At 35.4% G+C, this 13,269-nt stretch overlaps 1 protein-coding gene across 1 annotated transcript in view; it reads right to left on the bottom strand.

Moving 5' to 3' along the window:
* LOC148954991 (uncharacterized) overlaps nucleotides 1–11,439 on the bottom strand; it is a 117,583-nt gene extending 106,144 nt beyond the window's left edge. Inside the window, exon 1 of the mRNA XM_089105928.1 lies at nucleotides 10,766–11,439. Within this exon, the coding sequence (XP_088962054.1) occupies nucleotides 10,766–11,124 (359 nt within the window). The 5' untranslated portion in view covers nucleotides 11,125–11,439. The remainder of the gene's footprint in view (nucleotides 1–10,765) is intronic.
* Between the last annotated feature and the right edge of the window lie 1,830 nt (nucleotides 11,440–13,269).

Here is a 13,269-nt window from a genome sequence, read left to right as displayed (position 1 = left end):
AGGACCGTATCCAGGATTTTTTTTCGGGGAGGGGGGAGGGTTACCAAGAATTTTTGGGGGGAGGAGGGTTGCAATAAAAACTTTGAAAAACGCATCAAACTTTATTTATATCTTTTTTGTTGCGTTTTTAAGAGTCGGACAAACATTTCGGAGGAAGAGGGTCAAACCCCATACCCCCCCCCTGGATACGGCCTTGAAATTTATAAAGGGACTTACAAACAAGTACAAGCCTCACGAATGGAGTATTAAATGCCTTTTTTCAGGAAAGTGGGTTAAAACACAAATGAAACGCCCTATGCGCCATCAATGACTCTGTAGGATATATGGTAAGATCCGCCTCTGCCCCCCCCCCCATTTATGTATGCATGTACATATTTGGATGCAGACATACAATAATTCCCGAAGAATACCAAGACGCCACGCAAACACAGGAACGCATTTTTAATATTTAAAAAGGAGATAAAATGATTTGACCAAGGGGGTTTGAATCCACAGAAAAGTTCATTTTCGGATCTAACTTTCTCTATAAAATCCCCCATGCCAATCCTATCCTGTATGTTCATGTAATATTGGCATTTTCAAGCAATTGCTTGGACATAAAAATATGAAATGTGTGAGGCTTGCTGTGTCAATGTGTTTGCTTTTGTAAATTACAGGAGCGAACTTCTGCAGAGAAAAGTCTCAAAAACCCTTGAAAAAATAATCGGTGTTTATTGGGATTTGGTAGAAGGATTTTCAAATAAAGCCCTTAAAATTTAGCAATAATATTAGGAGGCTATAATTTACAAAAGGCGACAATATTATTGTTTAGATGATTTCACAAGCAAAGCCTTTTCAGACCAGCTAAGAAAGTAGAGAAGCAATTTTTTCCAGCTATAGCTATATCAAATGAGTCATTATTTAGTCCGGTGAAGCATGTTTATGAAGGCTTAGGGCTTGGCTAGGGTTTCAAAAACCGTAAAATTTATTATGTTTATTTTCGAGTAACAAAGAAAAACGGTTTTTACAGTACAGGACACTATGGAAATGCTATTCGGGCCTAGAGGACCTATCTCGGGAAATTGCAAGAAAATACATATGTATCAGTTATTTAATGGCAAATGAGGAGCTTTCCGATGATTGCAATCCCCCAAATGGCTTGACCCTCTTCCCCGCAATCAAAGTCCTCAGTACAGCTTTGTGAATATACTAGCACTATTATTTTCTCTTCTTGAAGAGAATAAACATGGCATAATTATCGATGATTTGACGACAAATAAGGATATTTTAAATATTTATACTCCTCCCAAACAGCTTGACCTTTCGCCCGAATCAAAATCCTGTGTATGTCCCTGGGAAAATACTTCCATTTTTTATTTTACCTCTTAGAGAAATAAAAAGTTAAAAGTCAACGGTCAAATTCTAGCTAGAAATAGTGCTTAGGAGCCAAGAGCTCCTTAAATGTTTCTTTAAACTTATGGTTAAACTTATGCTTTAAACTATAAATGTTTAAATGTTTTAAATGTCTTTAAATGTTTCTATCGAATTCTTAAATATTTACTTTCAGCATATAAGAAAAATAATTGATTGAACTCAAAACAACAAGCCCCTCCCACTCCTGGAAAAAAAAATAGAGGAACGACAGCAAGCAATGAAGTTCGCTCATTAAAATCTCTAGATAAACAATCCCTAAAGTTTGTAAAAGCATAACAGGATGAAAACTTTGACCCTGATTTGGCAAGCACAATTCGACGGATAATTAGAATCCCACCTTTAAGTTTTCTCAGCCGACTATAAATACTTCGCGACAAAATCTAGGAGTTAAAATCCCATTTTTAGTTACTTAAAAGGACATTTGTGTCCTTTTAAATTCCTAGGACATTGTGTATAGGCCAAGTTTTACAGGACTGAGTTTTACTTGGCGGAATTTTGCCAGATTGAATTTTACGTTGATTTGCTTTGTACATTGATTCTTGGGTGCATAATTTGCTACATTTGGCTTTAAAATGTAATGCCACGATACCGTCCGAAATTTTATTTTCCACTCTCCTATGGCTTAACAAAATCTTTGGTTTATCTAATTGAACTAAATCAGTTTTAATGCAGTGGTCAAATACGGAAAAATTCATTTCGGAGTGGGGGGGGGGGGTCCCAAAAAATAAAATTCAGGAGATATACGAATGTGGGCATTGTGGGGGAAATAGTAAAATCCTGGAGTCTGTACGTGCTTTGTCCTATAAATTCCTAGGTTGTATAAGATACATCTCCTGGGCGGGGATAAATCTGCCACCAAGATTTATCTAAAAACCCTTCCCTATAGGAAGTAATTTTGCAATGGTTAATTTTGCAAAAATTCATAAAACTTGGGTCAGAAAGGAAAGCATTTTTTATTTAAATCGAGTAAAACAGGGCTTTTTTCTGGAGTGAAATGTACACAGAGACACAAATCCCCTGAAAAAATGTCGTCTCCACTTCTCAGAGAATACTTTGAAAAATAAGATGAGAGGTGCTAAAATGAAAAATATTTGAATATTTGCTTTCAGAAACGTAGTTTCAATCGTCCAACACCGACTCCCAATACATCCAATTGAAAATGTTCTCTGTATCTTCACTTACAGAGCAGGGTTGCATTCTATCCTCATTTATACGGATCATTTTGACGGACTTCGTCCTAAGGAGCACAACAAAGGCAATGGGAGAACATGAAATCAAATGAGGAAATAAAACTCTCCTAGACTTAGATTATGCTGATGATTTAAGTATCCTAGATAAAAAAAAAATATTGCCAAAATGAATGAGCTTTTAGAGACTTAGCGAGTTCAGGATGCAAGAATAGTTTGAAAATTAATGTCAAGAAGACTATGTTGCTAACACAGGAAGAAGTGAAGCTGAAGAGGTGTGATGGTGGTTAACGAGAACATCGATCAAGTTGACAGCTTTACTTACCTAGGTAGTATTATTCGTAAAGATGGTGGGTGCAGTGAAGATACGAAACGTAGAATAGCCAAGGCCAAGAGGGTTTTTTCAAAGTTGAAGAAAGTTTCGAAGAATATAATGATAATACAATGATGACAGTAATCAAGTATTGTTTTGAAACGTGAGCGCTGCGAAAGGCGTAAGAGTTGCTAGAAGTTTTCCAGATAAATTGCCATTAAATTGTTTTTGGTACCCGATTGACTGACCGTATCCCAAACAGTGAGCTGTGAGAAAAATTTGGTATAATCCCGCTTTCTAGGGCTGTAACGAGAGAAAGGATGAGATGGGTAGTACACGTACTGCAGATGAAGGATGACAGATTTCCAAAGATTGTCCTTGTCAGCCAACCTTCTAGGGTCAAACGAAAAGAAGGTCTTCCCCGAATGGGTAGGAAGCATTTCGTACAGAAATATTTAAGGGAAATGGGGACTTCTTGGGAGGGTGTAAAGAGGGAGGCTTTGAATAGATTGGGATGGAGGAGGAGCGTAAGTAGCTGCATTGGCCTCAGGCGACTTGGTGCTGCAATGAGTTGTTGGTAGTAGTATCTTCACATAGCTGTAACCTAGAATGGTCCTTGCAGTGACTAATACTATTTAATAGTATGCAACTGTAACTGTGTGTGACTAACTCTAACACTGTGAAAAAAAAAACAAAAAAAAACGATTGGCCTATAGGCTACCTGCCATTTTATGGGGTTTGTACACAATCTAAGCTAAACGAGCAAAATTTGGCAAATTGGTTAAAATAACACGGCTAGTGTAATAGTTTATAATAGTTACAGATAGATTCAAACAGGATGGACCTTTCCTTTTCTCAAAGTGCATTTTTAAGCCCAATTGCCACAAAAACTTCTTGGGTGCCTTTCGGTCTAGTCTTGGGAGGAAGGAATTACTCCTCTATCTTCCCTCAAAAAAGAACATACCATACATTTCAACCGCACTTTTAGTTCGCATTAGAGTGCAAGAAGTATGAGACTTGATGACACTCAGCCAAAAAATCACACGAAAGAATGCCCCCCCCCCCTCCCAAGGAATTATACTGCCTCAGAATGTACGTTGTCGTGCTTACCCCCTCCCCAAAAAAAAAGAAAAAAAAGACTATTCTGCCCCTTCCATACAGGTCAGACCTGTGTGCACTGTAGCGTGAGTATGAAGATAGGCTAGCAAATCGCTGAAACCAGTAAAATGAATATGCGAGTAATATATTCATTACAATTGATCGACCAATGCAATGAATACATACATAAAATTAAAGCTATGCAAGATCTGGCAGAACAGAACCCATCTGTCTTGCCTCTAAAGAGGTCACAGATTTTCGCAAAAGGGGTAGAGTAATACTTCCGGATTCTGAAGGCCACCTGAAGTTTGCAAATCAAGCTTTCAAAACCACCGTCTTTAAAATTCAGCTTAGCAGACGCTCAATCTTGAACCGAATTAAATAAAAAAAAGTTTTTTTTTCACCTGAAAACACGGAGCGAAATCAAAACATACAACGAAAAAAATGTTATACGGTGTGTGAGGGGAGGTGCCTCCTTCTCAATACCTTACTCTAACTAAACGACTTTTGTGTTTCAGGAGTTGTTCTTAAAGAATTGCGACAAAAATTCAGAATTTCGCGTTAAGAGCGAGGTATTGAGGGGGCCGCCCCTCCTATACGGAATAATTTCTATTCGTTTTAAATTTCAATGTTGCTCCTTACTTTCAGTTTAAAAAACTTTTCTCACTTAATTTCTGATTGTTTTTCAAATAATATCAGGAAATTCGCCTCTCCCTTCAATTAGAAAATACCACCCCCACCCCACAAAATAGTCCTCCATGGAAAGTTCCTCTCGCGTCAAATCCCCCCTGACATTTCCATCCTCGCTGAAAATTCGTTGCACTCTTGTATTTTTACTCATTTAAAAAATGCAGTAAAACTTTTAATTTACGTTCGGTTGAGCCCTCTCCCGATCTTCTAGAACCATTGGTTCAATACGATCGCCCCTAAGAAAAAACAACAACAAATAAACAAATATCCTTGGTTTTTCTTCTGGCAAAAATACAAAATTCCACATTTTGCGGATGGGGGCTGAAACCCCTACAGTAGGGTTCTCCAGTACGCCGAATCTGATGGTGAGATTTTCACCAAGATTCCTTGACTTTTTGGGGGTGTTCCTCCCCTTTTTTTGAAAATCAGGCAAATTTTTCCAGGTTAATGGGTACTTTTACCAGGATGGGTTAAGTTAAACTTAGAATAATGAACTTTAGCCTATATATTTAGGATCAGCTTGAAAAGACAATTCTTTTGATTTATCTGTTGTTGTTGTTTTTAGGGTTTCGGTTACTATTGTGCCGTGTCGTTCCTTATGTTCTTGGCCTTGAACTGTTTGATAGATTTGGGAGTCACTTTGAACAAGCCTGCTTGAAAATGTCTATTTTCAACCAAACATTAGGCCTGTTTTTTCACTCATCAATGTGCTAAGATCTTACATCTTTTGTCAGAAAACGCCTAAAAGTGAAATCTTTGAACAAAGATCTTACATCTTTGGTCGTTTTTGTGCAAACGTCTTTCATCATTCTGCTCTGATCAGCGGTCTGAGAACAATGATGAGTAGATCATCAAAGTTCTCTTATATGGTTCTATATGGTAAAACAGTGGCGGTCTTCACACTTTTTGCTAACATCAGTGAGATGTAAGATCTTAGAACAAAGATGAGTTAAAAAACGATAATCTTTGCAGAAAGATGTAAGATCTTAGTGCTAAAAAACGGGCCTATTCAAGTTCAATCAGCTTCCCGTGATGGTAAGCCCAGGTCTATTTTTAAGGACTATCTTCAATCAGGGCCTCAGGGGATACGATTCTCTAAAATACCCTCTTTTTGTTTCAAATAGTATATACTGTGTTTCGAGCCATTATGGTGACATTCCCCTCCCCCTCCGAATTCCCCTCCCCTTCCCCCCAGGCTGAAAAATCGTGTCTTAAGATGCAAGTTTTGGTATATTTGCGCCCACCCCCTTCCTGGGGAAAAAAATCTTATTCCACCTCTAGAAAGCGTTGGATCAGTGTGCACCTAAGTATGTATATAGTTATGGTGTTTCTTCACTATTTTTTTTTTTGGGGGGGGGGTTGTTGGGAATACACAGAGGGATTTCTTCCTTACAGTCCCTATGGAAAAGTATGACATGAAAATGTGCAAACTTACTTTTAAAAACCTAAGGTTAACTCCAAAGTCACAGCATGTTACAGTGGAAGAGACTAATGAATATGACCTTGGTGGTTTCTGCAAGAGCCTTTAAGGTTAACTGATTAGAACTGATTTAAGTTAATAGTTACCTGTCAAAGATTTGTCCTCAAAGTGTACAAGAACCAAAGCATTTCTTTTTCCTCTTAGAAAAGAAAGTCTTTCTTTTTAGAAAAGAAAATCAGCTAAAGCTTATTATTCACATAAATAAAAATTCTGGTATGGGCTTCCAGCACCAATCAATATCCAAATTTCCTTCAATCAAGTTTAATTTTGGAAATGATTCCAAATTGCCTACAGCCCAAACTTCCCAATTCTGGAAGATAAACAAGTTTGTTTTTTGTTTTTTCTTCATCACTTGGACTATTGACACTCAACTCAATTTTTAAGCTTCTTAACCTTTAAATATTTAGTTTCTTTATTCTTTTAAGAAAAAAATTCCTTTCTCAGAGAAAAGTAAAGAGCAGTATAAAGACCTAAGATGGTTGCATAATAATTCACGCTTAAATGAACAGAAATTTATATGAATAAATAAATGAAACCTAAAGAACTGAAATTATAATGACTAATCAAGTCAAACTTAAGTGGAAACTATAAATAACAAATTAAATGGATATTTTTTTTTAAATAATTAAGTCAAAATTAAAGCAAACAGAAATTATAGTAAACAATACTTCAAACTCAAAAATGCCATTAGCACTTTGCTGGAAATAATATATATTTTCAACACTATATTCTTTATTCTTATGACACCAACAAGAAAATGTCAAAATACTAATAAAGTTTACAGGAAAGAAAAAAGAATAATTTATTGGCCTCAATAAATTGGTGACTTTCAATTTAGTTTTACTATTTGCAAATGACACCTTTTTTGTTCATTCTTTTCTCTTTGATTCTATTTCATTTAAAAGCATAAAAGATGAATACCTGAAGAGGTATTCATCTATATATATATATATATATATATATATATATATATATATATATATATATATATATATATATATATATATATATATATATATATATATATATATATATATATATATATATATATATATATATATATATATATCTATATATATATATATATATATATATATATATATATATATATATATATATATATATATATATATATATATATATTTTTATTTTTATATTTTTTATTAGTAATTTATATCTGATATTTTTATATATATATATATATATATATATATATATATATATATATATATATATATATATATATATATATATATATATATATATATATATATTATATATATATATATATATATATATATATATATATATATAGTTTCTAATTTGCTCAATGTTTACCATCTTTGGTAAAATTTTAGATGAAAGGATTTTTGCTATTTTAGAAATCAGTTGGGTTTGATAAATAAAACTTTCAGGAATTGATCAAGAAATTAAACTAATGCCCAGGAATGTCTCTTGAAGTTTCTACCTCAACTCCCTCCAAATGGGTACTGACCTTTGATGAAGTCAGACAAGCTTTTGTTGTAAGAGCATGTTGTGCTATGGAAATAAAGCTTTTAGAAGTAAATCTAGAGTACAAAAGGTCCAAAGAAAGTGTATAGAGCCTCATATCTTTGCTAAGTTCTGATTTATGAGGTTTTAAAAAATTGTAAAAAATATATCTTAAAGTTGAAAAAGAACTCAACTGCCAGTTAGAATCTTATCCAAATCACTGAAATTGTGTTTGGAAACCTGAAGTCAAAGAAAAGTAAACTCAAACCAAAATTAAATAACTACCTTCTTTGCTAGAGTTTAAAAAAGTTATTTTTGTGCATGTGTGTGGCTTTACCATTACTCTGTGTGTTTATTTCTCATTAACAGTTGGGTCATAATACCATTTAAAGCCAATTTGAAAAAAAGGTGAAATTCTATTTCTGGAGCTTTGTGCTATCTTGGAAAGTAGTTGAGTTAGATGACTGAAACTTTTAGGAATGAATTTAGGGCCAAAAATGTATCCTGAGAAGGAATTGCCAACCTACTGTGTCTACCCTTTTGTTATTTCTAGGGCTTGGAGGATTCCATACATGACAGGTCTATAGCCTACCTATCTCAATTCTGACAAAAAATATTTTACCCTAATTTTAAGTTTTCAATCTCTTTTCCATTGGCTTTAGTTTTCGAAAATGTGACTCCTGTTACATCAGTAGAATTTTAAGCTATATCAAGGATTTTCCACTAAATTTAAGAAATATATTTGCAGACCTTTAGGACCTTAAAAACTGAGATTGAGAAAAGGAGTGATGCCCAGAATACTTTTCTTGTACTTCATTTCAGCAGAAGATATATTTTGTAACATTCCAGGTTTATAATCCGACCGTATACACGCTATTAACAAGCTTGACCAATCGATTCTGGAATCGGTGCAGCGGAGAGCAACGAAATGCATAAGGGGTTTTCAAAATTTGCCATATTCTACCAGACTCCAGAGGCTCAAAATACCATCTCTCACATACCAACGTAAGCAAGGAGATGTATTGATGACATTCAAATTGATCTGCAACCACGATATCATCCCTGACTTATTCCAGTTAGATAGTTCATCAAGAACAAGAGGGCACCCCCTAAAGCTCTACCGGAAATGCGCTAATACCAGGCTGCGAAACAAATTTTTCTCCAACCGTGTGGTTGGCTTATGGAATTCCCTTAGCCAGAATGCAGTCATGTCCCCTAATACTGAAGCCTTCAAGTCAGCTGTTGACAGAGATTGGTGCAGCAAGACATGGCGCACAGTTTGGAATGCGCCCGATGAGCTGAGCCACCATCATCATTGACCGGCGTCTACAGGATTCGTCCTTATCGCTGGCTAGTGCGATTTAAGGTAATTTAAGGTAATAGTACAAAGATTGTTAAAGGTCATCAAAGGTAATTGCCCTCTGGAGGGAGGAGTGGAGGTGGCTGCTTCAAAATACCATCCCAGGAGATCATTAAGACTCTGGATGCATTCCTGAATTTCATTCACCTAAGTCAACTACTCACCAAGATATAAAAAAAGCCCCTAAATTAGAACTTTACAAAAAAAAAAAAATAATCAAAAATCAGCCTTCTTTCATATGGTCTAGGAGGGGTGGGGGCTGTGATGCAGTTGAAAAAACAGTGATTGTCATCTTTGGAAAAAGCCATGAATGAGGAATAAAAGGGTATGGTACATCTCTTTTTCCTTAAGCAGTGTTCACAAGCATGTCTAGCTAGAATCCCATGTCTAGCCAGAATCCAATGTCTAGGCAACAACCATTCACATGTAAAATTTGGTGCTTAGCTAAAACTACAAATTTAGTTTCAAATTGTCATTTCTAGCCAATCAACAGAGCTTATGCAGGAAAAACTTTCAAATATTATAATCCCTATTTTTACTGTCAGAAGCTAATGGATGAGATAAGCAAAACAATTGCCTTAGTGTGCTTCATTATTATGTCTGGTGTTGCATATTTGCCTAAAATGAAAAAAACAATTAATGAGAAAACAAAAATTAAATCTCAGATTACAAATGTAAACAAAAATGATAAAAATAGTGGATCTTGACACATTCTGATTGGCTGTAATCGAAAATCCTAGACATTGAGTTCTAGAGGCTAGAACTCAATGTCTAGCCAAGCACCTTGTCTAGCATGTCTAGCTGAGCACCAAATTTTACTTGTGAATGGTTGTTGCCTAGACATTGGATTCGGGCTAGACACATGTCTAGACATGGGATTCTAGCTAGACACACTTGTGAACGCTGCTTTATCTGATTTCTATCCTATAAGTAACCTTAACCTGAGATAGAAGAAAATGGTTTGCAATAAGTCTTTGTCATATTTTACATCAATAATACACAAAATTTCTACTAAGTGTGAAGTCAATTTTTATTCAATGTGCACATAATTCATTGAAGGCCCAATATTATAATAACAAGCTAAAGGCTTACTGAATTCATAAACTGATTTAGCTCCCAGATCAAAAAGTGTCTTGCAAAATCTAAATGAAACAAACTTATTGCTTTTTTTCAATTTTGTCAAAGAAAAATACCATAAAAAGGTGCAGAGCAGTAACTTTCCAGAAGCAGACACACTAAAGTAAAAAGAGAGGCACTTTTAGATTGCTAATTTTATTATCTTTTTGTGGTTAAAGTTGCATTTGTGACAATTCAACCAGCCCCCTTCTTAATGGTCCTATGTGTAGCCGTAGTACATATATGAAACTAAACAACATCACTTTGCTGAAACATTGAAATTCTTATTTTACAATAGCATAAAATTGGGAACATAAAGTTGATTCTTTTATTCTACTAAGATGTTTCCTTCTAGGGAGTTGCTACTCTGCACCTTTGCCTATTTTTCAAAAAAAAAAAAAGAGTCATTTTTCATAACCATTACCCTATGCCTAGCCCAAAGACTTTGTTAGATGGGCCAACAAAAAGCCCTTCAGCTACAACTTTTACCCCATCTTTTTTCTGTTCCTTTAAATTGGCTTGCTAAGCCTATATGAGTCTGATTGAATATTAAGGGAAACAGTGTGCATATTGTGGGCTAATCAATAATCCTACATAAAATAAGCTAAAATGCTCACTTCTCAATATTCAAGTCTTTATTGCTGCCACTGGGACATTTCTCTTCACTGGACATTGAGTTGGGCCTTGACTGTTTGATCTTTTCACTTCCTGCAAGGGATTCAGATTTATTCCTTTTCATATACTCCTCAATTGCTAAATAGACAGCTGTCCCTCCATTCACTTTCAAGCTATTCACAGCATCCAGGATCCTTAGCCTTTCACATACATTTAGTACACCAATAGCATCTAGATCTTGTTCACCAATTTTCTTACAAATTTCAAGATCATCATAGCCATTATCAATAAAGGAAGGGCCATAATGGCAGAGTGATAATGACCTTAGCCACTCAAGAACAATATTTTCTGAATTTTCCATATTCTTAAAATTAGGCCTATATCTGAAAAATAATACCTTAGGCCTCGGCTATGGCCTTTTATGTAAACGGTAAAACAAAAGAAGTAGGCCTACAGACCTTTAGTAGCCTAGCCTAGGCTGCGCCAAGCTTTAATTGTTGGTTTCTCTGGGTTAGGACAACCCTAATCAAAAATAGCTGATAGCACTAGGTTCACATTTGAAATCAACAATATGCTTCCATAGGATTGTTACACAAACGTTTCAATAGTTATCTAAACTGCTTTTTATATCCATATATTCTACCACAGGCTGTGCAAGTTTCTCTAATAAGATAGAAAGGCAGACTGAGATGAGGTTCAACAACTTGCCAAAACATTAAAGGCTGCCATGAAATAGAAACTTACTAAAGTACTAAGACGTTCGGCCACTTGTGTGCCTATTTCCTTTTGCTTGTTTCTGACTGTTAGATCGAGTACTTCACCAACATCAATCTTTAGTTGTGAATATTAATCTGGATCGCTAATATAGTCTAAGCCAGTCTCCATTTGGCAGATTCTGCAAATCTGCACCGCCAATCTACAAATTTTGTTTCAATGGAGACTTCTTTTCCGGCTCCGCATTGGCAGTCTTCAGATACTGCAACCTTCGACGCTGCTTTTTCTGCAAGATGGCAGAATCTGCACTGCCTTTAAGAGAAAGGATAGATAGACATTTTTGTTCGTTTCCATTTATTGTTTTGTGGACAAACTGGAAAGTAAATCAACCAATGTAACTGCCCTTAATACATCACTCGCAATTTTAATTTGCGCAATGGTTAATTTACTCTCTAATTTGTCTGTCAAATGGAAGCGCGACGAAATCCAATTTGTGAAACTTTAACTTCTGCTTGGATTTAGAGACTTATAGCAGGAGGGGGGGGGGGTAAACTCGTTAAAGCAAAGGATAAATCTGGAAAATTTTACAAAAATGATAGGTGAATTGGGAAGAAATTTTGAAATCTTTGTATTTCAGGAGAATAGTTGGCACGGGATGGAGCATTTGCTTCATTAATAATCCTGAAATGATACGCATTGTGTTACAGCATCCCAAGTCTGAGCTTGTTTCATAACTGCCCAGCAAAAATTGTTGCAAGAGAGCTGAACACGTTGTCAGTACAATGACACCATACTTTTTACTAAAATAATTTTTGTTAGAACAGAGACTGAATAAGTCTCATAACTGAAGCTTGCACATCCCCTCAAGCTAAAAGGTAAAAAAAATTGTCTTTTTTTTCAATAGTTCCCCATCTGTATCTTGGCCCGCAAAAAAATATCAGGCCTTAGTATTCACCCTGCTCTCCTGTCAGAGCAAAATTTTGGCTACACCAAAGATGTTCCTGGAGCTTTTTCCATCGTCCCAAGACCTACAATGACACCATACTTTTTACTAAAATAATTTTTGTTAGAACAGAGACTGAATAAGTCTCATAACTGAAGCTTGCACATCCCCTCAAGCTAAAAGGTAAATAATTTTTTTTTTCAATATTTCCCCGTCTGTATCTTGGCTCGCAAAAAAATATCAGGCCTTAGTACTCACCCTGCTCTTCTGTAAGAGCAAAATTTTGGCTACACCAAAGACGTTCCTGGAGCTTTTTTCCATCGTCCCAAGACCTTGTTTACGTAATTTCAAACCTTTTTTCAAAACCCCCCACAATTACATTGCTGCTAAATTTTGGATTTATCTAATGTTTCTTTCGGAGGGAAACAAATCTACATGCAATTTTTAGTGGAGAATTTTGTTGTTTTTTTAGGGGGGGGGGGGTAAGGTTAGTAGATGTTGTAAAATATTTTGAATCCTTAAAATAAAGGGAACCCAGGTTAATTTTACTTAATTCTTGTAAAATCTGGGATGCTGAACAATATAAATATAATATAGGTGTATACATTTAGAAGTCGAGCTAATCTCTTTCATAACTATAATTGTATTGGTTATCTAAAACGCGTCTACTCAGTAAGTAGGATAGAGGAACAATAGCACTGGGGAATTTCCCCTAAATCCCCCCCCCCCTCCATATATTTACATAATGCCTCTTTTTGGTATTTTCACTGAAAAAAAAAGCAAAAACGACACCAAATGCTAGGAATGGAAGCTTAAGTTAGTATTTAAAAAATACAACAAGATATCACC

Source organism: Artemia sp. Qi Xiang Cuo, chromosome 2 (genome assembly GCF_049724085.1).
Source record: "Artemia sp. Qi Xiang Cuo chromosome 2, ASM4972408v1, whole genome shotgun sequence".
Taxonomy (NCBI): Eukaryota; Metazoa; Arthropoda; class Branchiopoda; order Anostraca; family Artemiidae; genus Artemia; species Artemia sp. Qi Xiang Cuo.
The sequence above is the reverse complement of the archived record's forward strand: the minus strand, read 5'-3'. Positions and strand labels throughout refer to the sequence as shown.